At 51.3% G+C, this 23,802-nt stretch overlaps 10 protein-coding genes across 10 annotated transcripts; 5 read left to right on the top strand and 5 right to left on the bottom strand.

Annotated features, from left to right (window-relative positions):
• Positions 1–262: 262 nt before the first annotated feature.
• STEHIDRAFT_162847 (uncharacterized protein) lies at positions 263–663 on the top strand (the record flags this gene model as incomplete). The annotated part of the gene is made up of 4 exons (XM_007310495.1): positions 263–367; positions 423–484; positions 544–568; positions 622–663. 4 exons carry the CDS (start codon positions 263–265, stop codon positions 661–663), a joined length of 234 nt encoding a protein of 77 aa, XP_007310557.1.
• A 405-nt stretch (positions 664–1,068) lies between these two features.
• Positions 1,069–1,767, top strand: STEHIDRAFT_20767 (uncharacterized protein; the record flags this gene model as incomplete). The annotated part of the gene is made up of 3 exons (XM_007310310.1): positions 1,069–1,182; positions 1,298–1,456; positions 1,525–1,767. Coding segments are annotated over 3 exons (516 nt in total), but the record flags the coding sequence as incomplete, so codon positions are not given.
• A 2,054-nt stretch (positions 1,768–3,821) lies between these two features.
• STEHIDRAFT_68224 (actin-like ATPase domain-containing protein) lies at positions 3,822–5,736 on the bottom strand (the record flags this gene model as incomplete). The annotated part of the gene is made up of 5 exons (XM_007310332.1): positions 3,822–4,669; positions 4,722–4,886; positions 4,960–5,077; positions 5,142–5,387; positions 5,458–5,736. The coding sequence occupies 5 exons, from the start codon at positions 5,734–5,736 to the stop codon at positions 3,822–3,824; spliced, it is 1,656 nt and encodes a 551-aa protein (XP_007310394.1).
• A 2,279-nt stretch (positions 5,737–8,015) lies between these two features.
• STEHIDRAFT_172690 (uncharacterized protein) lies at positions 8,016–10,922 on the bottom strand (the record flags this gene model as incomplete). Its single annotated transcript, XM_007310496.1, has 10 exons — positions 8,016–8,260; positions 8,333–8,406; positions 8,470–8,566; positions 8,621–9,098; positions 9,164–9,281; positions 9,346–9,490; positions 9,559–9,647; positions 9,715–9,870; positions 9,990–10,085; positions 10,376–10,922. 10 exons carry the CDS (start codon positions 10,920–10,922, stop codon positions 8,189–8,191), a joined length of 1,872 nt encoding a protein of 623 aa, XP_007310558.1. The 3' UTR covers positions 8,016–8,188.
• A 210-nt stretch (positions 10,923–11,132) lies between these two features.
• Positions 11,133–15,370, bottom strand: STEHIDRAFT_150619 (uncharacterized protein). Its single transcript, XM_007310497.1, has 8 exons — positions 14,693–15,370; positions 14,220–14,365; positions 13,320–14,165; positions 13,099–13,259; positions 12,959–13,042; positions 12,319–12,901; positions 11,587–12,262; positions 11,133–11,530 (listed from the first exon to the last, which is right to left on the bottom strand). Exons 1-8 carry the CDS (start codon positions 15,161–15,163, stop codon positions 11,285–11,287), a joined length of 3,213 nt encoding a protein of 1,070 aa, XP_007310559.1. The 5' UTR covers positions 15,164–15,370; the 3' UTR covers positions 11,133–11,284.
• Positions 15,371–15,720: 350 nt separating this feature from the next.
• On the top strand, positions 15,721–16,726 carry STEHIDRAFT_135316 (uncharacterized protein; the record flags this gene model as incomplete). Its single annotated transcript, XM_007310498.1, has 4 exons — positions 15,721–15,821; positions 15,895–16,117; positions 16,183–16,551; positions 16,637–16,726. 4 exons carry the CDS (start codon positions 15,721–15,723, stop codon positions 16,724–16,726), a joined length of 783 nt encoding a protein of 260 aa, XP_007310560.1.
• A 1,050-nt stretch (positions 16,727–17,776) lies between these two features.
• On the top strand, positions 17,777–18,919 carry STEHIDRAFT_125975 (uncharacterized protein). The gene is made up of 3 exons (XM_007310499.1): positions 17,777–18,046; positions 18,118–18,308; positions 18,459–18,919. Exons 1-3 carry the CDS (start codon positions 17,942–17,944, stop codon positions 18,649–18,651), a joined length of 489 nt encoding a protein of 162 aa, XP_007310561.1. The 5' UTR covers positions 17,777–17,941; the 3' UTR covers positions 18,652–18,919.
• A 613-nt stretch (positions 18,920–19,532) lies between these two features.
• Positions 19,533–20,396, bottom strand: STEHIDRAFT_125977 (uncharacterized protein). The gene is made up of 2 exons (XM_007310500.1): positions 20,279–20,396; positions 19,533–20,213 (listed from the first exon to the last, which is right to left on the bottom strand). The coding sequence occupies exons 1-2, from the start codon at positions 20,372–20,374 to the stop codon at positions 19,713–19,715; spliced, it is 597 nt and encodes a 198-aa protein (XP_007310562.1). The 5' UTR covers positions 20,375–20,396; the 3' UTR covers positions 19,533–19,712.
• Positions 20,397–21,107: 711 nt separating this feature from the next.
• On the top strand, positions 21,108–21,494 carry STEHIDRAFT_162856 (uncharacterized protein; the record flags this gene model as incomplete). The annotated part of the gene is made up of 1 exon (XM_007310501.1): positions 21,108–21,494. One exon carries the CDS (start codon positions 21,108–21,110, stop codon positions 21,492–21,494), a length of 387 nt encoding a protein of 128 aa, XP_007310563.1.
• A 316-nt stretch (positions 21,495–21,810) lies between these two features.
• On the bottom strand, positions 21,811–23,719 carry STEHIDRAFT_125978 (uncharacterized protein). The gene is made up of 2 exons (XM_007310502.1): positions 22,615–23,719; positions 21,811–22,549 (listed from the first exon to the last, which is right to left on the bottom strand). Exons 1-2 carry the CDS (start codon positions 23,655–23,657, stop codon positions 21,985–21,987), a joined length of 1,608 nt encoding a protein of 535 aa, XP_007310564.1. The 5' UTR covers positions 23,658–23,719; the 3' UTR covers positions 21,811–21,984.
• Positions 23,720–23,802: the final 83 nt, after the last annotated feature.

Genomic DNA, 23,802 nt, shown 5'->3' on the forward strand with positions numbered 1-23,802 from the left:
CAGTGGTCATCAGTTCCCTATCATTCTGTCTCTAACATACCCCGCGACCCCACTGGGCCACTTGAAGACAACAATTCAGTCCATTCTACGGTTTCCGAGTCCACATGGCATGAGAGTGGAGATAGTTGTGGAGCATATACATCAGATCCCACTCTCTCGGCGTTAAAGGAGGGTTGAAGGAGGGCCAACATCAATCGGTCGGTATCGTTCATGGGCGGTTGACGGTTTTGGTCGTGCGAGTGGGCCAACGAGGTGCCACATAATGCTTGTGGCGCAGCTCCAGGCGGTATTTCCCGAGCTATACTCGACGTTTTATAACGGCCGTCGCGGTTCGGTCGCGCTCGTTGGGTCCGAGTCGCAAACACAAGTTTGTAACTTACAGGCCGTTGTTTGCTGACCGTATTCTGATTATTCACACAAAGCATCACGACCAGGGATCACATCACGCCAGCGCATGCGCATACCTATGCTCTGACAGAGGCTTGTGGGACTCGGAACCGCTGAAAGTAGAACTCTCCACTCACATGAGCATCGGATTTGCAGGAATGATCCTGGAAAGTCGCTTTCGGTACGCGCCCGCTTACCTTTCCTTCGCCTTATACGCTGATTTATTTGATCTAGTATCTGCCTTTGAAGATCTACACGTCTGCCAACTATGTGTGATATATAGCATCTCCGACTCATCTCTGCAGATTGAATTCATGCACCTTTATTCGTCATCCGACTGTGCCAATAAGATACTCCTTAAGTCGATTTCCGAGCGCCAATGACATTCATAGTAGTTGCCGCGGGATCGGACCTTCGGCTCGTACAAGGTGAGACCATTGCTGTATGAAGCCTCTGGGAGAACAATCCTTGTCCATCATTAGCGACGCTCTCATTACTCAGGCACAAGGTCCCAAGGTTCTCGGGCATTGCTTTTGGCTTTGTTATACACTCGCATGAGTGGTGTTGTTTGGCGTGCGCAGCAAATCTTCACTGTCATAAAGACATCTTCTCTTGCGGTCGAACCACCGACGATACCTTTCCTTCAAGATGTCTGAGGATTTGAACATCGGCCTCCGGCTGGGCGCGATGGAGATTGGGACGATGCTCAGTTCTGTATTACTAGGCGTCACCACCGTTCAGCTGTATATGTACTACACCAAAAATTACCAGGATCCGCTGTGGCTGCGTGCTTTTGTATGTGATTTTCTTCCATCATTTGATCGTGGTTGTCTCACCTCCCTCTTTAGGTTCTATTCATCTGGTCCGGTTTACTCTGGTTCTTCCTCTCCTACAACGCCTTATACATGAGCAAAGCAGGTTGCTGGAAATCACACTCACATTACTCAACTGGGAATATCTCTACCACCTAACAGTCACAAACTACGGAAAACCTCCGGATCTCGACAGGACACCTTGGACAATCAATATCCATACTCTGTTTGTCGGCCTCAGTGGAAGTCTCGTTCAGGTTGGTTGTTACTGCTTACCGCCTTTCAAATTAGCACTACTTACGCGCCTTGCTTTGAAATCTACAAGATGTATTTCACGTACAGGCTTCGTGCTCTGTCCAGGACACTCATCCTCCCAGTAATAGCATGGACAGGGAGCGCCTTGCATCTCATAGGCTCTATTTTTACCGTCGCGTTCCTCTCTAGAATGTCAATCGACAGGCTCGAGTCACAAGCATATCGGTGGTCCATCATATGTACCCTCATGTTTGATCTGTTCGTCGATATCCTGAACACCGTCGGCCTCTCGATGTGGCTCTATGCACAGAAACAGCAAAACGATCTCCCACGGTGAGCATATACACGGCCAACCCCCATACGTTTGTACCTAATTCTTTGTTGTCAGGATGAATCACATAGTGAACAAGTTGATCAAATGGACGGTCCGTGAGTCTACTGCGTGCACTGGTACTCTGTACTTCACGCAGCACGCTGAGACTCCATTTGGACAGAAACCGGGCTTATTACTAGGTATGGCTCTAAGGATGCTGTGTACTTGCTCACTAGCCCGTGCTGAGACTTTTATTTATTTTTAGCATCGCCGCGAGTCTTATGCTCATCCTGGCACGTCGTACCGTTTATACCTCCTAGGCGTGTTACACATCGTTGACATGATGCGATTAGTACCTGGCACTTCCAGATACCTGTATGTATACTTGTTTTCACCTCGAACGTCCGTCCAGATTCCTGATAGGAGCATCTTATATGTAGATCTCTGGCTTTCAATCTCGTGGTTCTATACGAAACGTGAGCTCTCAAGCATCTTTTGTGCATTTTTGAGTGGCCCAAGAGCACTAGGCCTTCTACTAACACAACACCATAGTGTATTCAAATAATCTCCTCGCGTTGTTCGTCTTCTCCTTCGTTCATCAAACAGGCTCCCGATCACATTTGACCAACAACACGCACAAAAATCTGTAATGGTAGGCTCAACGGTCGTCATTCACTCAGGCATAGCGAAGTCAGACCGTCCTTCATTGGTATCCCAAGGCCGCTCGAGATCAGTGTCTCTGTGAGTGCCATCTCGATCTCACTTTGTATATGCTGACGGTCATCCACCATTCTGACTTGTAGACCACCACGCACACGCAGCAAGTGGAGACACACTCGCTGAAAGATATAGAAGAGGTACGGCCATGGCTTCTATCTAATTGTGATGGCCTTCAACCTCAATGATATACCACGTAAAAGGGCGTACTAAACAGCAAATCTTTTCAATTCGATGCAACGGACTCACTGTCTTATTCCCAACAAATACGATCTGCTCCCTGAACTTTCCAAATCATACCCTTGATATTCGTTCTTGTACTTCTATGCAGAATCGTGACGCTAAAAGGTTTCCTCATGTCTACACAAACGTATCCATAGGATGAGAACAACAGGCAGAAGTCTCAAAGAGATCTGACTCGTCCATTTCAGGTAGTAATAGAAGGACTTCGGAGGGACAGAGCGTAGATCCGACAGCCGCGTTCGGAGATAATCTGGTAAAGGCTGAAGCTAGGATCTGCGACGTCCATTCTTGAGCAATGGGAGTCCAAAATTCAAACTAACAGGAGAAGTTGGAATGAGGCGCTACTCTACTGTATGTTCTATGTTCTGCAGAGAATGAAAGCGTTGAGAGGATTTTTGAGGTCAGATAATGTTGTAGTAGGCGTAGTATCAAGCTCAAGGAAGAGATCTATGGCGTCTATGGATGTGTCAGTGCGAATAGAGGATAAGACAGGGCTCGTGCACGATCCTGGAACGTCACGTGCGGATCCAGAAAAGGCTAATGCTCATTTCTGAGGGTGTCCAACCTTCTCGTTTAGCTTTTCCGCCAGTGGAGGTTGTGATACGGTGGGGCATAAGTGTATGTGTCAGTCTGAGAAGACGGGCGCCATGAGACACAGTTCCTTGTTCATCAGCATGAGATCTCTCCGTTTGTGGCCCCGAAAGTGCCACATGGCTCTAGGCTTTCACAGCGCAGGAGTTGTGGCTTCAACATAGACTATCAGGTCCTTTGGCCTTGAACCAACATGTTTCAATCATACACTCACATATCACCGAGAGAAAACATGAACTATGTTGCGAAAAGAGCAGGAATAGCCTTTTATGGAACGTGTGAAACTAGCATGTGACGTTCCAGGATCGTGCATGAGCCCTGTCTTACAAGCTGGCGACGGTGATTTATATGTGACACCGGATTCACAGAGAATAAAATACGGAGAGCGGTCTACGTGAGAGGATGAAAGGTATTTAGATGAAGCAGAGCACCGAAAGTCCCTGAGAATGAAGCCCAAAATATGAACGAGCAAAGTGACAAAACCCATGAAAGAAGACAAAAAATTAGGCATCGACCGCACAAGCATTCACTACCATCTCTTCACATTGCCTGTACGCCTCCACCAACCCTTCGTATACCTTCGTCACACTCGGCTTGGGATCCGCGACCCTTTTCATGCTCTCCACGTCAGCCGCCCTCATCTCCTCAAACGTTCCCCTCCCACCATTCTCAGCCCTCCACCACGCGAATTTCGCCAGTATCGCACCACCACACCCAGCGGCCTCTTTCGTCCCTTCAGAGACATATGCTGGCATGCCAAATAGATCCGCAGCGAACTGTCGGATGGTTTGATTGGCGGAAGAGCCGCCGGTGAGAACGACACGGCGGAGGGGTGGAGCGTCAGCTGGGAGGATCGCAGCGATACGTGACTTGATGGAGAGCAGTTGGGACTCGAGAACGGCACGAGGGTGAGCATCGGCAGGGATAGAGTCGACGGGTGTCGGAACGACGCTGCCGTCTTTAGACTGAGATGTGAAGAAAAAGTCGCCCTTGACGTTCGGGGGGATGATTTCGGGCAGTGGGAAGTAGAAACCCCAGTGTGAATTGTTGCCGGGAGGTGTAGCTTCCACGAGCTCGTTGTACCTGTTCCAGTCATGGTTGGCGTATTTGTCTCGAACTTCTTCACGAGCCAGGGCACCGTTCTTGTAACACAACATAGCGATGTGAGCATCAATATGGGTGGGATGGGAGAGGAGATGGGATGTTGTGAATCGGGTCGGTGGTAAATCGGCGGGCGGAATTGCGAGTAATAACGTTGTCGAGGTGCCCAACGAAAGGATTGCATCTCCCGGAGTGGATAACGCAACCATGGTAGCAGGATTGTCTCCAGTGAACGGTGCGACACAACAATCTGGGCGGAGATGATCAGAGTCGGAGGTGTGAGAACATGTGATGTACCATACCTGGGTTGAATCCCCAACGTTCGACCCACCAGTTGCAGACCTTACCCAGGACAGTTCCTCCGGGAACAGGCTCTGGACCGATCTTGGCACGCAACTCGGGACCGCCGCAAACTTCCAGGAGCTCGTCGTTCCACTTGCATGTGAGAACATCCATCATATTCATACCTATGTAAAGCAGCATTCCGCGGACCGGTCAGTCCAAAATTTGATCACACGAAGATGAGATATTTGAACGAACCACTTGCATCCGAAACTTCTATAGGCGCAATGGCACCCAAGAAGAGAGAGGGCAGCCATGAGGACACCAGAGAGATGCGTGATGTCGCCTTGTATGTTTCCGGCTTCAACCGACGTATCTGTTCAGAGGAGAAAGTGAGATTCAGCCATAGACGAGAGATTGTCAGAAGAAGTAGTACATACCCGCTTGATTTGAGTGCCAGTAAACCGTTCATATGCCCGACTACCGGTTATGTCTGCCAATGTCTGAGCCCCGCCAACAGCCTGTTCCAACTCACGGCATTCGCGTGTCGTCGAGGAGTCTTGCCAAATAGGTGCGTTAGGAAGAGAGAAAGCTTTTGGAGCCAGTTGCGTTGCGAGATTTTTGCTAGGATCCAAACTGGACAGGGCCGAATCCGCTTCTTCGGACCAATATACGGATCCATGTTGCTGTCATAACATAACGATAAGAGCAAAATCAATGGGACCCGAAGGGGCCGGTGATAGAGGGGTGACTTACCTGACCAGCTCCTGAAACGCCCATAATATTATCGAAATTGACACCAGCATCCTTCATGCGCTGTAAGAGAAGGTCCATGGCCTCTAGCCACATCGCAACCGGAGAAGTGACCTCTCCGTCAGGCCCACGAATGGCGCCTTTCGTGGTCCCATAATGTGGGAGGTCGTTATCGAACCCGACTGAAGTCTCATGGACAACAGTAGAATCTTCTGAGATGATAATAGCCTTGAGCTGTTGGGTGGAGAGATCAAGACCGAGAAAAAGAGGATAGTCATCCATAGGGGACGTAGAGCGATCGCTGCCAGCCATGAGTGCGTATAATAGCAGTGGTAGAGTTTCAGGAAAGAGCGAGGGATGCCCTGCGGGGGAATGAAAAGCTTTATACCCATGGTCGCGTCGGAGTGAGTCCGTTGAGAGTCCGTTTGGGCCGTGTGATGCGCTTGGTCAGGGTCCAGAAGTCAATCGCCAGGTTTCGTCTCTTCCAAGGTGGTGGGGGCGCTCGTTGCGGCCCGCGGTGGTTTGCGGGGAAGCTTCGGACTCGGGTTTGGGGGGGCGGGGCCCCGGAATAAATGTGTCTTTTCTGGTTCCGCAAATTCCCGTCCCGCATCATCGCTTCTTGCATTGATCCGGCATTGTGGCGATACAAGCTTTGAAGAACACTAGAGACCCCAGACCGGGTCACAATAACACGGCAAGTAACCCGGTCAGGCGCGCATTCGCCACCGTAAACCTGAAGCAAATTACCCGGTGGCTCTCAGAACGGGTTATTTTCCGTGGGCCAAAACCGGGTTAAAAGAACTTACCATATGCATCATTTCACCCGGTGGTTCTGAGGGAGCTCGACCGGGTGATTTCAGTGCTTTCGGTGCATTAAAACCCGTCATCGGCTGCACAAGTAGCGGCACTTTTGGAGCGGTTTGTTCTTTATTCATTGCTGTTCACATCAGACAGAGTACAGGAGGCAGCTCGATAGTATATTGCGTAACACAGTAACGTACGGTAAATACAATCTACATTATACACAAACAGGTACACATACAACGGAACATCGGAAGCATACCGGTACTCACACAAACTCCCATGACCCCGAGCAAGAAGCAAACACAAAATGAGCACACCAAAATGACTTCCAATATCTCACAAGTATCGAAGGGAGGTCCATGAGCCAAGTAAAGCACCCTGATCACACAAGAAATAGTTAGCTGAAAGAGACGGTTGAGTAATAATTAGAAGTCCTTGCGTACAAAGTTGAACACCTTGAGACTGATCATGACTATGTATACAGTGGGACCGACTTATTGAAGGCCGGCTATCGTCCTTCAACGGAAACTCTCGGATTGAGGCCAAGGGTCATCCGCGAGCGAGTGAAAAGAGTGAGCATACATAATCGTCACGCTCATTAATTGCGGCGCCGACGAGACCTGCGATACTGACTGGGGCCGAAGGGTGGTGGTGGTAGACTGGTAGTTGATGGTGGTACAGAACAAAACGCGACTTGAGCGATGCGGGGCAAACTCGCGAGCCGCCATGACCCACCCATGACATCATGGCCCCACATGTCCTCGCCACACGCCGCCACACCGTTCGAATGCTGTCGGTGAGATAACCCGTTTCTCGATAACCCGAATTCACACCGGAAAACGGGTACCGAGGATAAATACCTCGTCGGACTGAGGAAAACAACCCGTTCTGGGGCGCGTAGTGGAAGATCAACATTCAGATGGCATGAACTGGCGTGTGGCGCGACTTACCTTCCAGAGATCTTGTGAGCTACGACAGAGGTGAGGCAAAATAGCCGTCTTTTAACAATCTAATTTGACCTCAGAGGTCAACCTCCCAGTGAGCGCGGCCCCGGCCCCGTCTAGGTAGTCTGGGACCTTCTGGGAGTTGCAGCCATGAATAGAGTTCCTTGGGAAGATCCGTGAGCCACAGGGGAAAATCGACAGGACCGTGTATATTCATCATGTGAACAATAGCCATCGTTCTAACTTCAGGCATTGCTGCGTTAGCTTCAGCTCTCGATAAGCCAAAGGCCTAGATGCGAGTCGTCTTCATCGTCTTCGAGTGTCAATGATGGTCTGGATGTCCGACCGTCGGCACCGTGCAAGAAGCTCATCAGATAGCAGGAGCTGAAGGTATATCGCTCACCCAGAGGGGCCTAGGAGAGAAGCTTGATCTTGACTATTCAACAGAGAACATGGGGCGAATGGCATCTGCCGCTGGTAAGGAGGAGGTGAGAGAACATAACAAACGCGTGAACTCTACTTATACCACCTACCATGTCCGCCCATTCCACCCTGGGACTAGAACTACCGACCCCTTCACTCACGTCCGAGTCTCCATGCGGTACAGACATAAACGGGTTGAAAGTGAGCGGACAGACTCAATGGGGGCCACGAGGTATCGGCGCCGGAGAGTGACATGAAAGGGAGAAAGAGTGGACGAGAGAACCATACAGATTGACAAATAAGGGTTCTGAGCTCGAGCCCGATATAGTTCTCCCAACAACGATCACATGCAGTAGCATAATATGTTAATAACATTACACGGGCGATACGATGCAGCTGAAGGATATAGTTTGTACAGCGATAGAGTGCGTCAAGCGAAAGACGGAATAATAGAGACGGGATGCTTGGATAGCCTTGGCATGAGTTCGGTGTAAGTGAGAATATAGAGATTGCGGCCCAAGGTTCGGACCAAGGCTCAAGAAATGTAAGAAGTATTCGATAGTCTAGGCATCTTCCTTGTCGACAAGGGTCTCGAGAGTCCTCGCCCATGCACGGACCTTCTCATGCACGAGAACCTAGTAGTGGACGATGATATGTATGAATACAAAGAAGTGGCGAAAGCTGAAATGGGCTACTTGAGCACGCACCTTGTCAGGGTTGAAGTTTAGAACTTGAAGGCCGTCGAGTGATGTGGCACGGGAAAGAGCAACATAGGCTTGGCCTATATAGGAAAATAAACGTCAGCCGCGGCTTTGTGCCATCGAGCATAAGAAAACGAACGGACCTTTCTCAAAGACCCTAGCAAGGTCGACCTTCACCCGGTCAAGTGTCTGTCCTTGTGACTTGTGAATTGACATGGCCCACGCAAGGATGAGAGGCAACTATGAAATAATATCAGACCGCGCGCTAAAACGAATAATGGGACAAGGACTTACCTGCTGCCTCGACGCCTGCACTTCACCATTGGGCAGCTCCACCTTCCATGTCTCAGGCATCACCATAACCTCTCTCTTCCCACCAGGCACAGTGAACTCCACTACGGGCCACATCTGCACATCCACCTTGGACGACGATGGCTTCGTTGGTCCGCCTTTGCTCGCCGGTTTACCTTCCTTATCGTTCGTAAAGGTCGCATCCTCCAGAACCTCGTCCTTATATTTCTGCGGATCCACGAATCTTACTATGCGGCCCATCGAACCGTTGACCAGAGTCTCGTCGACGTTCTTGATGAGCATGACTTGCGCATCGACGGCGAGGTAGAGGACGTCCGGGGCCATGAAGTTGTCGAGCAACCTCTTGCGCTGGTCTTCACCAGCATTGCCGCCGTCTTTGGCGTAAAACGTCCTATTATTGCCACGGAGACGAGACATACGCACGCCATTGGATGAATCGACATCTTCACGACGAGGGAAGCTGATATTTTGAAAATCACTTCAGTAAGGGCTACATGGGAGTAGGTCGAGATAAGATCAACGCACAGCTCGGTGGGTCCCAGACCGTCCTCGTAGATGATATCGCGAGAAAGAGCCTTGAACTTCTGGATGGACTTCTGCGATAGCGTGCCGAAACGCATCTCGTTCAGCATGTCAACGAAATCTGAGAAAAAATATAGGTAAAATTAACGAAACGTCCTGGATCATGTTGAATGAAGGGCACGAACCTTGGTCCTTCTGCCTGAACACCTTTGTCAGCATGAGCTTTCGCTCAACGACCTGGTTCCACAGCTGCGCCTCGAATGCAAATTTCATCTGTCTATTGCCTTTACTGACAGGCGGAAGTTGGAAAAAATCGCCGGTGATCACAAGCTATGATGGAGAAAGCCTTCTGATTAGCATATATCGGCAGACGTGACGAAGGAAGAGATATGGCCGACCTGGATACCGCCAAAGGGCTCCGTTCGCTTTCTCATGATGCTTCCAATCCTCGCAAGCTTGTCAAACAGCTCGCCGTCCACCATCGAAACTAGAGTGTAGATAACGAACTTGTTAGATCAAGGCCAAGGCATGCAACTCTGAGGCTGATGGCAAACCTTCATCGATGATGAGGACCTTTGTCCTAAGCCACCGACTGCTTGACTTCTTGTTCTTTCGAATCTTGGTTGCAAGCTCTTCTGCGCTCTCAATCCCAAGACCGATGCCCGCGAAGGAGTGTATCGTGATGCCTCCGATATTGCAAGCCGCGATGCCTATGATTTGGGTACCACAGATTGAACAGACACGGTTCAACGTATTGTACGGCCGCAGTGGGGTTCGTTTGCATGAATTATGAGCGACGAATAAAAGTAAGAAGGTGGGGTATGCAAACCTGTGGATGCGGTCACAGCCACAGCTTCAAGGGATTTCGCATATTTCTTATGCATGGCTTTGATGATCTCTCGCAAAAGTACGGATTTACCAGTGCCTGGACAAAATCGTGATCAGTGGATGTTCAATTACAAGTTATATGCCAGTTGAAATGGAGAACAGCTATCGTGAGAGACCACAGAGTGGCATGCCGTAAGTTGCGACGTGCACACAGTGTGCATACATCGGCCTGCGGATTGCATTTCTGCCATAACGACCGCAGAGGCTACCAACAAAGCTCAGATCCACACCACTTCCGTAAGAACTCGTATATATGTGCCACGAAAGCGACACATAAAACCCAAAAAGGAGCGACAACGAGTGATGTAAGATCAGACAGAAACACACCTGCACTGCCGGTATAGAAGATGCTCTTTCCATCTTTCACGAGTTGCAATATTTGCTTCTGTTCGCTACTCAAAAAGATCGTAGCCGGCTTCACCGCCGCCTTGGATGACTGAGCCGCAGAAACGACCAACGGCGGAGGTCTAGACGACGACGAGCTTGTTGATGGACCCGAAGAGGTTTGTGACGAGTTGGCGGCTGATGAGCTAGACAAGGCACTGGAGCGCTGCGATGAGTACGAAGAACTTGGAGGCTTAGTCGATGTTGTCGTAGCCCGGTACGATGAGCTTTGAAAAGAATCAGGGAGCGTGCGACGCTTCGCTGGTGGACCAACAGCAGTTTGTGGGGGGCGTTTCTGGGATAAAAGGGAAGCGCTGGCCATGGAAGTCGACCCTCCGTTGGCATCTCTGCTCGCGCATCCCTCCATAATAGCTTTCATGAGAGCACTTGAATCCATGCGTTTCCCGGTGGTCCTTGAAGAACTGGGCTCCGGCTCGTTCTTATCTGTATTGGAGGAAAAATCGCGTTTGACGGTTGCAAGGCCAGACATCACCTGTCTCGATGTTTGGCTCATCTTGCAAGTATCCTATGGTCCAGCGTAAGAAAGAGATGCAGGATAGCAGTGAAGATGTAGGCCAGAAAGTGGCAGAGTGAACCAGAAGCGAAGGAGATAAACGAAGTGCACTGAGCGCGTAGCCTTTGCGTTTGAACGCGATCACGTGGCACGCGTTCAGATTCTCCCACGAACAATGTCTGTGTCGTCGTTGTGGCGCTTGACAATGGCCATATCAGTAACAGGAAAGATCAATGTGTTCTGTCGTTGTATAATGAGTACAGTAAGTCTAGATAAACTCCAATATAATTCGATCAATATACGGTTGTATAATTCGACCGCGGGCACCAGTGCAATTATCATGTTTCATCGAAGCCGCCTATGGCTTTCAATCCCTCGGCCAGTCGCCTGTACTCCATCAATAGGTCTCCGACCTCCGATACCCTAAGATCATCCACAGAGCACTCCATGAACCGCTTGTGAGGCGGCGCAATGCGCATCGGCGTAGGCGAGGCTACTCGTGACGAATCGGGTGTATCGAACCTATTCGCTACAGCATTTGGTACTGGCAGAAGTGAAGAGCGCCTTGAGGGTGGCGGCGAGCCCTGAACGATCATCGTGAGCTTTACATGTGGAGAACAATGTATGAAAAAAGACGTACCACTGCTGGCTGTGTGGCAAACTTAGACAACCCAGGCATACTCGCCAGGCGATCCGAAAGCGTCTTCCGTTTCTTGGCATGGCGTCGTCTCTTCCCGCTCTTCGCCATCATGCTCTCGAAGCTCCTGATACTCCTCGTATCATGTCCACCAGCCACCTCGTCCTCCTCGTCCTCTTCTTCCTCTTCGCCATCCTCCTCCTCCTCTTCGCTCCCCTCCTCGCTTTCGCCTTCATCTGAGACGTATGCGGACCTGATAGATCCAGGCCGCGATGAAACCTCAATCATCATCTGTCCACCCTCCTCCACAGGCATCCCCACCGCCGAAGTCGTCGACTTTGCCCTTTCCCTTCCGGGTAACGACGCCGCAAGGCTCGCGATCGAGAATCCGCTTTCCCTCCTGAGCAGACCAAACGCAGGTCTCACAGCATTCCACGATGCAGCATCCGAGTCCAGGTTCTGTTGCTGTTGGCCGTCTGGCGTTCCGGGAAGGAATGATCGCAACACCCCAAAAGACGAGTCTACGACGCCTGATATCACCTTATTCGCGGAGCCGGCGATGGCGTCTACTTGTTGTTCGACACGGCCACGGAGGCGCGATGGGACGCCTTGGGGCAAAGTCGGGGAGTGTGGGGACAGAGCAGCTTGCGCGACAGGTATAGGCGTCAGATTGGCGGTACTGTATGATCGTATCAGCATGATATCACGGGGAGTAAGAGTGCAGAGTGAACAGACCTCGTGACATTCTTTTCGCTGTCGCCGAGTCCAAGGGCTTTCAGGTCCACGTTCTCCAGGAAATCCGCCACGGCCATCAAGTTGACCAAACAGTAGCTCTCTTCGCCACCGAAACTCTGGTTGCGGAAACGTTGGGTGAACAAAAGATGCGACACGAGGTGCTGGGGATTCGCCCGCACGACGGCGTAAATCATGAGCGGCAGGATGAGATCACCAGAAACTGGGGTAGGGGTAGGTGGCGGTGATACGACCAGTCGCGGTGATGTCGCACGAGGGGGAGGAAGCGAAGAAACGCGGGGTGGTGGCGTCAGAGGATCTGTAGGTACGTCGCTCAACGGGGTCACGGATGGTAGCTCAAATGGAAGGTCCGTATCGGGAGAGACAACGATTGGCGGTGGTGTTTCACCATCCGGTGTGAGGAAAACTGAGGTTTCTGTTGGCATCTCAATTGTGGGCTTCTCTGGTCGTGTATCATCCTCTTCCTTGGGAGGAGGGGTGCCTGCAGTGGTCGTGCCCGGAGTGGACTGGTTTTCAAGTTCAGCCTCAGACTTCAGGCGTATAGGTGGTAGACGAGAAAGTCCATCTATTAACTCTAGAGGTAAGAGTGTAAATAAAACTAGATGGAGATGACGAGGCTTACCGACCAAGATCTTGTGTGCTGCCACAAGAATCGCCGCTTTATCGGCAGGGCACCGACATGCGGACTGGTCGAGCTGGGATAAAGCTAAAGGAACAATGTGAAGTTTGAGAGCCGGATCTTCAAAAGAGGAAGATACTCACTTTCGCCACAGCTCGCGAGGAGGATATCGACATCCGGACCAGACTTGCCCACATCGACTCCGAGGTGTTCTAATCCAAGGTCAAGTTTGTTGAGTGCGGTAATGCGGCCAGAAAGGGCCTTGTCATGAGACGCGTCGTCCGAGGACGGTTGTAGATATAGCCTGTGGCGAAGATCGTCGGTCGCTGCTCATGAATGCTGAGGCGAAAAAAATGCACCATACCTATCATAGAATAGCGAACAGACAACCCTCTCTATAGCTTCCAAGATTTCCTTTGCCCTGTCATCCTCTGCAGTATGGCGTACCGAATCCTTCTCCTTCTCTTTCTCTGCTTCCGCGTCCGAGAACGTCGACGTCCTGGGTTTCGCGGTTATGGGGCTCTTAACAGTCCGCATTTCTTCCTCCAACCCGGAATAAAGGTCCTGGAACTGCTGTGACAGCTCCTCCGACGTCTCTTTGGGAGGGTCGATGACATAAGATGGAGTTGTGGGCGAACCTCCATTCGTCGTGAACGACCCCTTCCCATGCTGAGGGCCCTTAACGAACGGATATAAGCCTGCTGTGAACTCATGTACGTGATCGATGGCCCAGGAGGGTACGCCCGACATCGAGAGCGCCTCCTTCAATTCGGCTTTGATGGCCTTATTGACGGTCTTGTTCACGTCTTTCCGGATGATGCGTCGGTCGATAGAAAAAGCGGATACTTCGACGGCATGTTCCGCTTCGGGTTGTGTTACAGACGGCAGTGGGGATGTGGTTGTAGATGGGGATGGTTTCCCAAAGAGGGAGGCGAATGAGCTGGAGAGACGAGAGCCGGCAGGTGAAGTTCCTGGACGTTGGGATGGCCGGGGTGGGAGTGGCGGTTTGGATGCAGCATGTGGAGGCAAAGACAGCGTAAATGTGTGAGATTCCAACGCGAAGGTTGGATACGTCTGAGAAAGTGGCGAGGACGAGACAAGAGGTAATGGTGGAAGTGACGCGAGTGCGGAAGCACGATTGGTAGGCGTTAGAAGACTTTCAAATATTGAGGACCCCGGTTGAATGGATGACCGTAAAATTAAGGTGGTACTACAAGGCTGTTGTCAGACCAGTGTGGTGAATGAAAAGTGAATTTATTCGGACTCTGTGAGGGTACCTCTGAGACCCGAGAGAGTGACTATGGAGGCGTTATCCCTTGAGTCTCCGTCGCATAGTACAATGTGGTCCTTCATGAAATCGGGAGTGATATTTCCATGTGTGGCCTGCTCAAGAGGTAGCAACAGTGTTCCCTGATCCAAAGAAAAGCATGAGTATCGTTGTCGTTCGGGTGAGTTTGTGGCGCAGAAATGCATAGTCAATAGAATTGTCTCTGAGATAGCAGTGACTTGTAACAGGATTCACTCGTTGTGATTCGAGTCAGAAAAGGAACTGCGCGTTTATAGATATCCGTGGACCCGAACAGGTATCACGAAGCCCAATTGTGGCCCATATGCAACACATTCAGCCGTGCTCCATCTAATTTGTGGTCCTTGCGGTGCATGTCATGTTTCACGGAGCCATCGCCACATCCCATCCATGCATGAACAACTAGTGAGGGGGAAAGCTGATGGACTGACCTTTCCTGTAGTCAGCGCTGACCAGATATCATTCCATTCCGGGGTATGGTCGTGTTCTCCTACGAGTTTCTCTAGCATCTCCCAACCAATACTCCCAGTATCAAGTCCTATAGACTGGGCACTTGCTTTGAGGTTCATGAGCTGCAACTTATTCGTGGCCCCTCCTCCCTGCTGTTGTGGCGCCACGGGCTGGGAGGATTGCAGGGTTGTCCCCGTCGTTGCAGCAGCCGTTCGATGCCTCGGAGTGTATGGAACATATCGAGGAGTCGCGGAAAGATGCGTAGTTTCAGAAGTCGTGGCAGGAACGGTGTTTACTTGAGAAGTTGATGGAGTAGGAGAGAGAAGTGGATGGGCCGTCAAAGGTTCACGAGTGAGAGAGGGCGTTGGTGAGGCCGATCGCTGGAACTGAGGTCCTTGCGAGCGACCAATAGAGCCCGCAGGGAAAAGACTATCGCGTTTGGTGCCAGACATATCCAGAGCTGTGGGTGTTCCGAGTCGGTGCACACCTGAGGTTAGCACAGCTGATGGGGACGTCGAGGTCGACGCGGTAGTGAACGGCGATGGCTATGTCAGAGTCCGCTAAGTGGTTGGTGGGCCAGACCTGCGAAGAAGGCGAGATAGGGATGTCCGCTGGTGATGGATGAGCAGGGCTTCGGGCAACATGCGAGCCTATGCGAGCTCCTGCGATGGCATGTTTGCCGCCGACGCGGTGCGCGCGCCGCCTCTTCCTCTTGACCGCCATCACACCGCTCAACTTGGCTCGTGCTCTCCCCTTCTGTTCAGGCTCCCGGTTCTTTGACATATCGTAGCACTACGCGGTACGCTTTGATCTGCTTCTCACTCCAGTTTGATGCAACCATGTTCTATGTCGCGAAGTTTCACGGAATCCGTGAAACGTGGTTGCTTGATGCCTTCAAGTTCTTGATGGTTCACTGGACTAGGACAGCATCATTTCTGAAACTTATGTTCTCGCCGACACCAGGAGTTCCTACTACCTTTGGACTTCTTCAGGGTCTAGCCAATGAGATATGCCACCAGCAGCACAACCACGCCCGCCACAATGGGATGCAATGGCAAAACATGAATTCGCGCAATATGTCCTCGAGGAAAAAGGGTCATACTTTCCGAGGTGAGCGGTCTGATGGAGCACCCTTTCTCGATCTGGATTGAAGAAACTTATTTCTGCTATCTGCGCTCTTCAGCTTAGCTGAGATGAAAGCTAGTGGACCGCCGAGAGACACAGTTGACGGCCTTCAGAGAAGCATCAACGAGAAGCAGAGCGAGTTCACAAATGATCTAGACAAGCTATACCAGCATCAGGCTCAGCGATACCTCGATGATGCGTATGATCGCTATCTATCGTTCGAAGAGGCCGAATGCGTTGTCATGTCCAATAAGCCTCCTTCAACTCTTCCCAACTTCAGGGCAAGCATTCTCTTCACAGCTTCTTTTATACCAACGTAAACCCTGACGTTTTGTTGTGGTACCAGGATTTTTATCTACAGCAGCGTCGCTTCCTTTCCGGAGGCACGAGAAGTGGGAAGAGCACAGATCCCATCGCGCCCTCAGGTGTGTTCAGCGATGAGGTTGCTCAATACACCGCCGCACACTACAAATCTGTTCATCCCTTGCAAGACCGTTTGGCCCGAGCAACGAAAAATGAGGAAGAACTGCGACGAAGACGGGAAGCGATGTTTCCCGCCACAATAGGAGACTATCGCTCGATACGGAACAAAGACGTTCAGCTACGAATAGCCAGATTCTTGACGGCAGATTCCACCATACAGGGTAAAATGATGACAGAATTCAATTGGGCCTGGAGACAGACGAAGCCGCTCCAGGATGAGTACCTCCACGACGTGGGTTTTTGTTCGATCGTTGCTGTTCCGCTGTTGCATCATTCGCGATGAGTTTGACCACCGCTTCCTTTTGATTTTACCACAGGATGCATTCAAAGCTGAGGTGCAGACGAGGGTGAAAGATGTTGAGGTAAGGGACCCGAGGAGAAAGCCGTCGGCGCCGCAATTGGGATGATGGTCGTGGGTGTTGTCGATGAGAGACGAAGGATCTCATTAATGCTCTTGCGACTCTTGAACTATTTGGTGCTTTGGATGCCGATTTAGATGGAAATGCCGACGTCGCGGGGATGAACGCATCCGACGTGCTCGCATACGACAGAACCGGGTGTATATGCCCATAGTAGCCAGGTGTCCTAGCCAGGTGCCTTCCGTTAGTCTTTTCTTTCCTTGGGACGTCACTGTGGGCGCAGGCGCCGATATCTGTCTTCCAGAATACCATGCTTCCTCGCGGCATGAATGTCATGAAGTGGACTGTGGACCGAGGACAGGTGTAGCTGCGTCCATGTGCGTCAACGAGGTGTCCGGCGAATGCGCCGAATAATCCAACACGGTTACATGCGAAGACAACAGACGCATGATTCCACGGATGAGTAGAGGCCGATACTTAGGAACATCACCATGTCCTCGTCTCAGTCGCTGTGAGCTCGCAAAAGTTGAGCACCGATTGTTTGTGACTCTGAGCGCAGCCAACATTCCGCAGTGCAGCGCGGTGTCTGCACTACTTTCGGTAACCTATACGTGGAAGAGCGGGTGTGTTTGGTGCATCGGATGCAGAGTTCTCAGTGTTCTTCGGGTAGAACATGCGCTATCGCTGACGTCGCTGCACGTAGAACGCCGGCAGATCTTCGATGACTCCTTCCACGCTCCGAAAGGGCGAGCACACTTCACCTTTGTGTGATCTATTTCCATAGCCTGTTGCCCGCGTCCGATCATGCTGCACCGGTTCCCTCCTTACGTCCGCGTTGTCGGGAAGGAAGGGCAGCGCAAATGCTATCGCGAGTTTCGAGTTGCCTGATCAGGCGCATTGCATCTCCAGGCGGTGCAGCATTTGGGCTCCTGCACTTCTCCTGGATGCTGCCCTATCCTTGTGTTTCTGCCCATATTGCTGTCCTCTGCCCGCCCATGCGGCTCCTCGATGTGCATTCTTATATAAATCGCGACGCCCGAACTGTTCAGAGCATTACTTCCCGTCGGTCCTGTCTATCTCCTTCGTTCCGCCCTATTACGACCTCACCTAGCACCCCGTCGATACATTCTTCTTTCGTCCATCGGCTGCGCCCCTCAATACTAGACTGTCGCACGCCACACACATATTCCCTGCATCCTCATATATTCCTGAACAAGGGATACTCGACTCAAAAACCATCTTCTTTCGGAATCTACTTCCATCATGTACTCTCCCTCATCCTCAAGAGGATATTCTTCAGGCAGTGGAGCCTCATCAAGCGGAAGCCGCTATGCCCCCATGCCGGATCGGATACAAACCAGTTTTCCTGTACGTTCATCATTCGTGGTATTGTTGGTCAAGATGGGGTCGAAATCTCACCAAGTCAACATCAATCTTAGCAACAGCGGGGGCCGGACGTACCACGAGCAGTCGCCACCTTGCTCGAGACCACCCAGCAGCTCCAGGAGATGTTGAACCTCTGGAGCGTGCGACGAGTGAACGAGCAGCAAGTCAGCGACGTTTACGTCCGGGTCGGGACGACGTTCAACGAGACCGTCACAGCCTTCGCGTCCATCGCGATCGACCTGAGGTACGTTCATCCTTCTGCGCCACAACGTCCTGTGCGATCGAGATCGAATCCCGCCCTGTTTGTCCCGAAACTTCTTGGGGCTAAGGGATGGATTCATGTCATGGCACGGTGATGCTGATTTGATATCATTTTCTGTGGTACATAATCTAGCGACCTGTACACGATCCCACAGGAACTACGCACAGTGCTCGAAAGCTGTCTCGGACAGGAACCTTCGCCACAGGCTCTGGCATCGCACATGCCACAAGTCCGGAGGATTATCTACAACCTCTTGCAAGGTCTCCGAAACAAACAGCCGCAATACTGGAGGGCTGTAGGAGGTAATCAAGTCCTTGTGCCATGACGCGCCCGTCATTGACAACGATTGGAGATCGTAGGGGTGGTGGAACCGACGCTGGGCCGGCGAATTCGACACAAAACCAGACTTGAAGTTCGTTCTGGAATAAGGGATGCCTTATTTTCTTGCTCAGCGACTGCCGTGACCACTGGATGGATTAGAGACGGCGTCGACTGTTGTATCCTTATTTGCCAACGCCCGGTGTTGTTATATACCTGTCTTGTACATCGATGTGTTGTATTTATCTGCATATTCTACTAGTACTATATCCAGTATTTATATAATTGTTCTATGCCTTTCAGTGGCAGCCACTCGTGCTTCGTCGGATTTCTTTTTTTTTTTAGAAGGCGGGTTCAAAACTCAGTTCCGTCTCTTATAAACGTCTTGTGCTGGAACAGAAGCTATATTAATTCGAGATGGATACAGCGGCCTCCTCGGGGCCACTAGGGCCACTACTAAATCATTCCGAGACTCCGAGACTGTGATGGCCCAGCGAGTCCGGGATTTCGCGAAGGGAAGAAGGAACAGATCCGCCTCGAGACGAATGATCATCACGGGGAACACAGACTCGACAGTGAAACATTCAACCCGGGCGAAAAGATTTCTGTTCAGGATACGAGTCCGCGACGCATCCCAGGCTCACTCGGACCCAACCTGCGTAAAGGCCGCGCTGGCAAGGAGATCATGTCGCAGCTCCAGCAATATCTCGCAAATGAACTGCATTGTACGTCCGTGAGTGTTCACGTTGTTGGATGTTTCAGCTGCATCAGTGGACCCTCGAAGGCGGTTGACTGATAGAGACTGTATGATAGATGATGCACACCGCAGATACCACTGAGAGATGTGTGAGTAAAGGTGTACAAGAATATTTCCCGCTTCCAGTGAACAAATTGATGAACTCGTGACAAAGTATTTAGACCTATCCCGTGTGTAAAGACCAAAGAAAAACCCCGACAAAAAGAGCCTGCTACCCATTAAAACGTAAGTGACCGACGACGAGACCGTGAATGAACAGACACAACTTGAACCTGGTCCACATTGTGGTAAGAGACATGTAGCTCAGTCTCCTAGTGGACTACCATCATCCTCTCTTTACCGCTCTTCAAGAATATTCCACCCTGAAATTCGACAACAGCGTTATAGTTTATCGTGTCGTCGATCCCGTTTCTCAGACTTCCCCATCGTGGCCCGTCCCAGGCTGACAGCGTCAAGCCAGAACCGCCGTCGACGGACCCCGCAAGAAAGAACCCTCCAGCAGTCGCATCCTGATCCGTGAGCTTGGTGGCGTCGAGGACTTCAGGAGGGGCGGGCCACGCGAAATGTGCCGAGTTGGGAGCATCCGGCTCAGGTGTTTCCGTCGGCGGAAGAGCTAGGCTAGGTCCATTCGTGCGAAGTATATGGAGGGCAACGACGTAGGGTAGCGCAGAGTCCGTGAGGCTCTCCTCGCTGGTCTGGTTTTCCTTGCGACGGATGGTGAGCGTAACGTGGACTGGGCGAGCATCCTGGTGTCTGGACACTTCCGCCTCTTCAGCAACGGTCATGAGACGTGGTTGGTCATTTCTCCATAGCTGAATTGTGTCGGGAAAAATCGGATTCATTCAAAGATAGAAGATAAAACTGAAAGCATACATACGTGGACTTTCGAGATTACGAGCGTAACCCCTCCGACGGTAACCTCGCTTTTCGCAGTCTCCTGAACCTCTTGAGATGAAAATGGAGCGCCAGACATGATGAGTGAGTTTGGAATTTCGTCCTACGAGACTAGTGGTGGCATTCTTAGCGCGTGGATGTCCCGTTTATGTAGCAAAATTTCGACGGGAAAAGGGAACTCCACAGGACCGACGTCAGGGGGTGGACGCCACAGGACGCCGCCAGATCGGGACGCTTGTGGAATACTAACGCCACATCGGCGTACTCGGCAATGGTGCGGCGGGGATTGAAATGAGCTACTTCGAGTCCTAGAGGGTCAATCACCGCTTGTTTTGTGACAACTGGGTAAAGTCTTGCATTTGCTCCTGTGGGGTCCTCTATGTTAGCTTTGTTGCTCCATGCCATTTTGCTTGCGCAATACTTAACCTGGAAGTCCGTGGCATCTGCTACAACGTGATAGTAAGAATAGGCTGGGCCACAGTGACGAGTCTTGTCTCACACCTCCAGGCTCCCACTAACCCTCGTCTGACTGATGGTCTCGTGCTTGACTCTCGATGCCCACACTCTCCCCTTATGACCTTGAAGCTTAAGCTTGAAGTCCCACGATAATATTGTAACGCCCCCACTGCCACTTGAACTCCAAGCTCTCTCCTACGTACCTAGTACCCATCAAATACCACCTTGATACAACCGGGCGATCCACCCACGCCTACTCCTCCGAAGTCATGGACATGCCATCCACAACATCTCCCAACAATACAAAGCAAACCCTACCATACGGGCTCCTCTCGCTGCCCTCACCGCAACCTCTTATGTCCTCATCAGAGCCGTCCGAGGTCAACTCGTACCCGGCCTCAAGGCTCGAAACATCGTTCTTCGAAACCACTGAAACCTTCGATGACATCTGGCATCCCCGCCCAACAGGGCCCTTTTCTATCGGGGACGTGGTCGCTCTTGGCTGTATCCTGCTCTCGATCTTCTTGGTGCTCATACTCGTCACTCTCGATGCCATGCAAGCGGCTGCCGATGACGTCGACCTAGGGCGGAGGGAATCGGGCACGATGAGTTTGCAAAGGTTGACGGTGGCGTTTGGGATGTTCTTCATTTGTTGTGCTGGCGTAGGCAGTATGATCCGCAGGACGAACGGTGAACCAACGGTTGCTGGAGAAATCCCAGCTCTCGAGAAGCTCTCGAGCTGAATGTTTGTGAACGCCTTCGTTTATAATTCCATTGCCGCACAATGTCATGCATCGTTACACTCACCTTACTCCAACTTGGTATCGTCAATGACATGTTCGTGCATCATGATATTTCCCAGTCCAGAGCGCTCGTCGCCGTCGCGCCATAGTACTCGACTGAGCCATCCAAACTGCATACGTCGGACGGAGGTAGGATCCCAAAAATTTGGATTCAATAACCGAGACAAACGAGTGTAAGGACGGGTATAAGCAAATGATACTAGCTACAATGAGTGAATCGATGTAGATCAATACAGGTATGTAAATGAGTGTGTGAGTGCTAATAAAAGCAAGAAAATACACAAGCAATGAACAGACAACGAGGCTAACAATACAGTATGTGCGTCAAGCATCGTGCACGTCTCCGGGACAGAACACGTATCATCATCATAATCGAGACCGCAAAAAACCGAACCGAACGAGGTTGGGAGTATAGGGATATAGAGGGGTATTAAGGCGACTGCTTCTTCTTCGCAGCCATCTCCTTGTGCTTCTTCAGGTGAGATATGTCACCTTTGGCGACTGTAGAGAGGACCGGGATCGTCTTGCAACTTCCCCGCCCATCGACATCGTGTTGGACCACCATTAGTTTCGCCTTTGCCGTGAACATCCTCGTTTCCATCTTCTTGAACAACGTCACCGGGACTGGGATCCAGAACTTGACGTACCACTGCCTCTTGCCATCCTGAGAATCCGCGACAGACTTCCACTCCTTCTGTACCACGATACCGCCATCTGGGCTGAAATCGAGGGCAGGGCCTGGGCCAAGGCCAGGAGTAGAGGCATTGGCGGAAGCCAGATCGAGTAAGAGGGAGTTTATGGCGGATTTGGAGAGGCGTTGTCCGAGGAATTCTGTGAAGAAGACAGGAAGGTCGTTGTTTTCGGACGAAAAGCGACCTTCATAGGCGTGCGTCTGACATTGTATATTGAGCGTATGCGCAGGGGGGAGATGCGAAGATCCAGAGGTGAACTGGTAGTCGGTCAATAGGAGGAGACCTTCCAACGCATGGATTGCCCTACGATATTCAGTCAAGACTGCATCAGCACTGAGACTAATATGATCGTTGACGGCAACACTCACGAATCTTGCATATCCCAAAGGTCATTGTGTTTCTTCAGAAGAGTACACCGCAGATCGTATCGCTCTCGGTCCTTCAACGTCGCAAGGCCAATGGAAGACCCCCCTGCATAGTGCGAAACCGACGGTGACGGAGGACCGGCCTCACCTCCATCCTCTGACGATCCACGGCCTTCATCCTCCTCATGATTGCGCGTGATAGCTTCCAGCTCGGCCATAGCCTGCGCAACGGTCATTGGGCGCTTTATAGCACTGATAGCACTGGTCTTGGCGGATCTGGGGGATGAACTGAGACTACCTCGCGTGGGACGGGCTGAAGACGTGGTATTATCACGAACAGCAGGAGAGTCGGAGGAGGGAAGATGGGGTTCGACTGCAAGACGGGGAATGCGGGAATGAGTGACGGGAATGGTCGTCGTCGGTGTCGCGCAAGAGAGCTCAGGAGCAGTCTCTGCCGACTTCTTGAAAATGACTGCACCAACTCTCCGTAAGGTTCGTGGCGTCCCGGTTGTCGGAACTACTGGGTCTGAGTCGGAAGACGATTGGTTGAAGCTCGAGTCACTGAGGACACCTAGAGGAGTTGTCGACCTGCTCGGGCTGCGCAGCGTCGAAGTGCTCGACTGATGAGACAATCTGAATTTCTCAGATCGTTCAGGGCTCTGCGCTCTGATCGTCTCCACGGACGACACAGATCTCAACCGTTGACGCACACGAGGACGAACTCCCGTCCTCTCCGTCGTCTCCCTATCCACACTCTCGTTCTCATCAGCATCGACTTGACGCTCTCGCTTCTTGTTCCGTTTCGCATTGACAGACGTGACCAATGCATTGTTGGACTTGTGCTTTGTATTGGCTGTAGTCTTCATGTCCATAGCATCATAGTAGAAGCGGTGAAGGGGCGAAGCATGCGTGCGCGAAGATGAAGTCAATGATTTAGATGTGACATTGACAGGCGTTATCGAAGCGGTAGTTGGTGTCTTCTTCTGCAGAGGCAGAGGGAGTGATATAGTCGGGGCAGCCTTCGAAGAACGAGAAGACGAAGCCATATCCAGATGGGACGTCTCGTTTCAAAAATGAGAGTGAAGAAATGCGAGCGGGAAGAAAAGGGGGTGAATGATTGATTGAACAAATAGCCAAAGCCTTTATATCATGGGCGAGAAGGTGCCACATGACACATTGGCACTGGCCGAT

This window comes from Stereum hirsutum (assembly GCF_000264905.1).
Source record: "Stereum hirsutum FP-91666 SS1 unplaced genomic scaffold STEHIscaffold_20, whole genome shotgun sequence".
Taxonomy (NCBI): Eukaryota; Fungi; Basidiomycota; class Agaricomycetes; order Russulales; family Stereaceae; genus Stereum; species Stereum hirsutum.

Excerpts from the sequence above, each read along its gene's own strand:
- STEHIDRAFT_125978 (XM_007310502.1), bottom strand. The coding sequence starts at position 23,657 with ATGGCTTCGTCTTCTCGTTCTTCGAAGGCTGCCCCGACTATATCACTC. Across the intron at positions 22,550-22,614 it reads CTTTGGGATATGCAAGATTC|GGCAATCCATGCGTTGGAAG; the intron begins GTGAGTGTTGCC and ends TGAATATCGTAG.
- STEHIDRAFT_125975 (XM_007310499.1), top strand. The coding sequence starts at position 17,942 with ATGTACTCTCCCTCATCCTCAAGAGGATATTCTTCAGGCAGTGGAGCC. Across the intron at positions 18,047-18,117 it reads GGATACAAACCAGTTTTCCT|CAACAGCGGGGGCCGGACGT; the intron begins GTACGTTCATCA and ends CATCAATCTTAG. Across the intron at positions 18,309-18,458 it reads TCCATCGCGATCGACCTGAG|CGACCTGTACACGATCCCAC; the intron begins GTACGTTCATCC and ends TACATAATCTAG.
- STEHIDRAFT_150619 (XM_007310497.1), bottom strand. The coding sequence starts at position 15,163 with ATGTCTGGCACCAAACGCGATAGTCTTTTCCCTGCGGGCTCTATTGGT. Across the intron at positions 14,166-14,219 it reads CTCAGAGGTACCCTCACAGA|TACCACCTTAATTTTACGGT; the intron begins GTCCGAATAAAT and ends ACAGCCTTGTAG. Across the intron at positions 13,043-13,098 it reads CCTCGCGAGCTGTGGCGAAA|CTTTATCCCAGCTCGACCAG; the intron begins GTGAGTATCTTC and ends TTGTTCCTTTAG.
- STEHIDRAFT_125977 (XM_007310500.1), bottom strand. The coding sequence starts at position 20,374 with ATGTCTGGCGCTCCATTTTCATCTCAAGAGGTTCAGGAGACTGCGAAA. Across the intron at positions 20,214-20,278 it reads TCGTAATCTCGAAAGTCCAC|CTATGGAGAAATGACCAACC; the intron begins GTATGTATGCTT and ends GACACAATTCAG.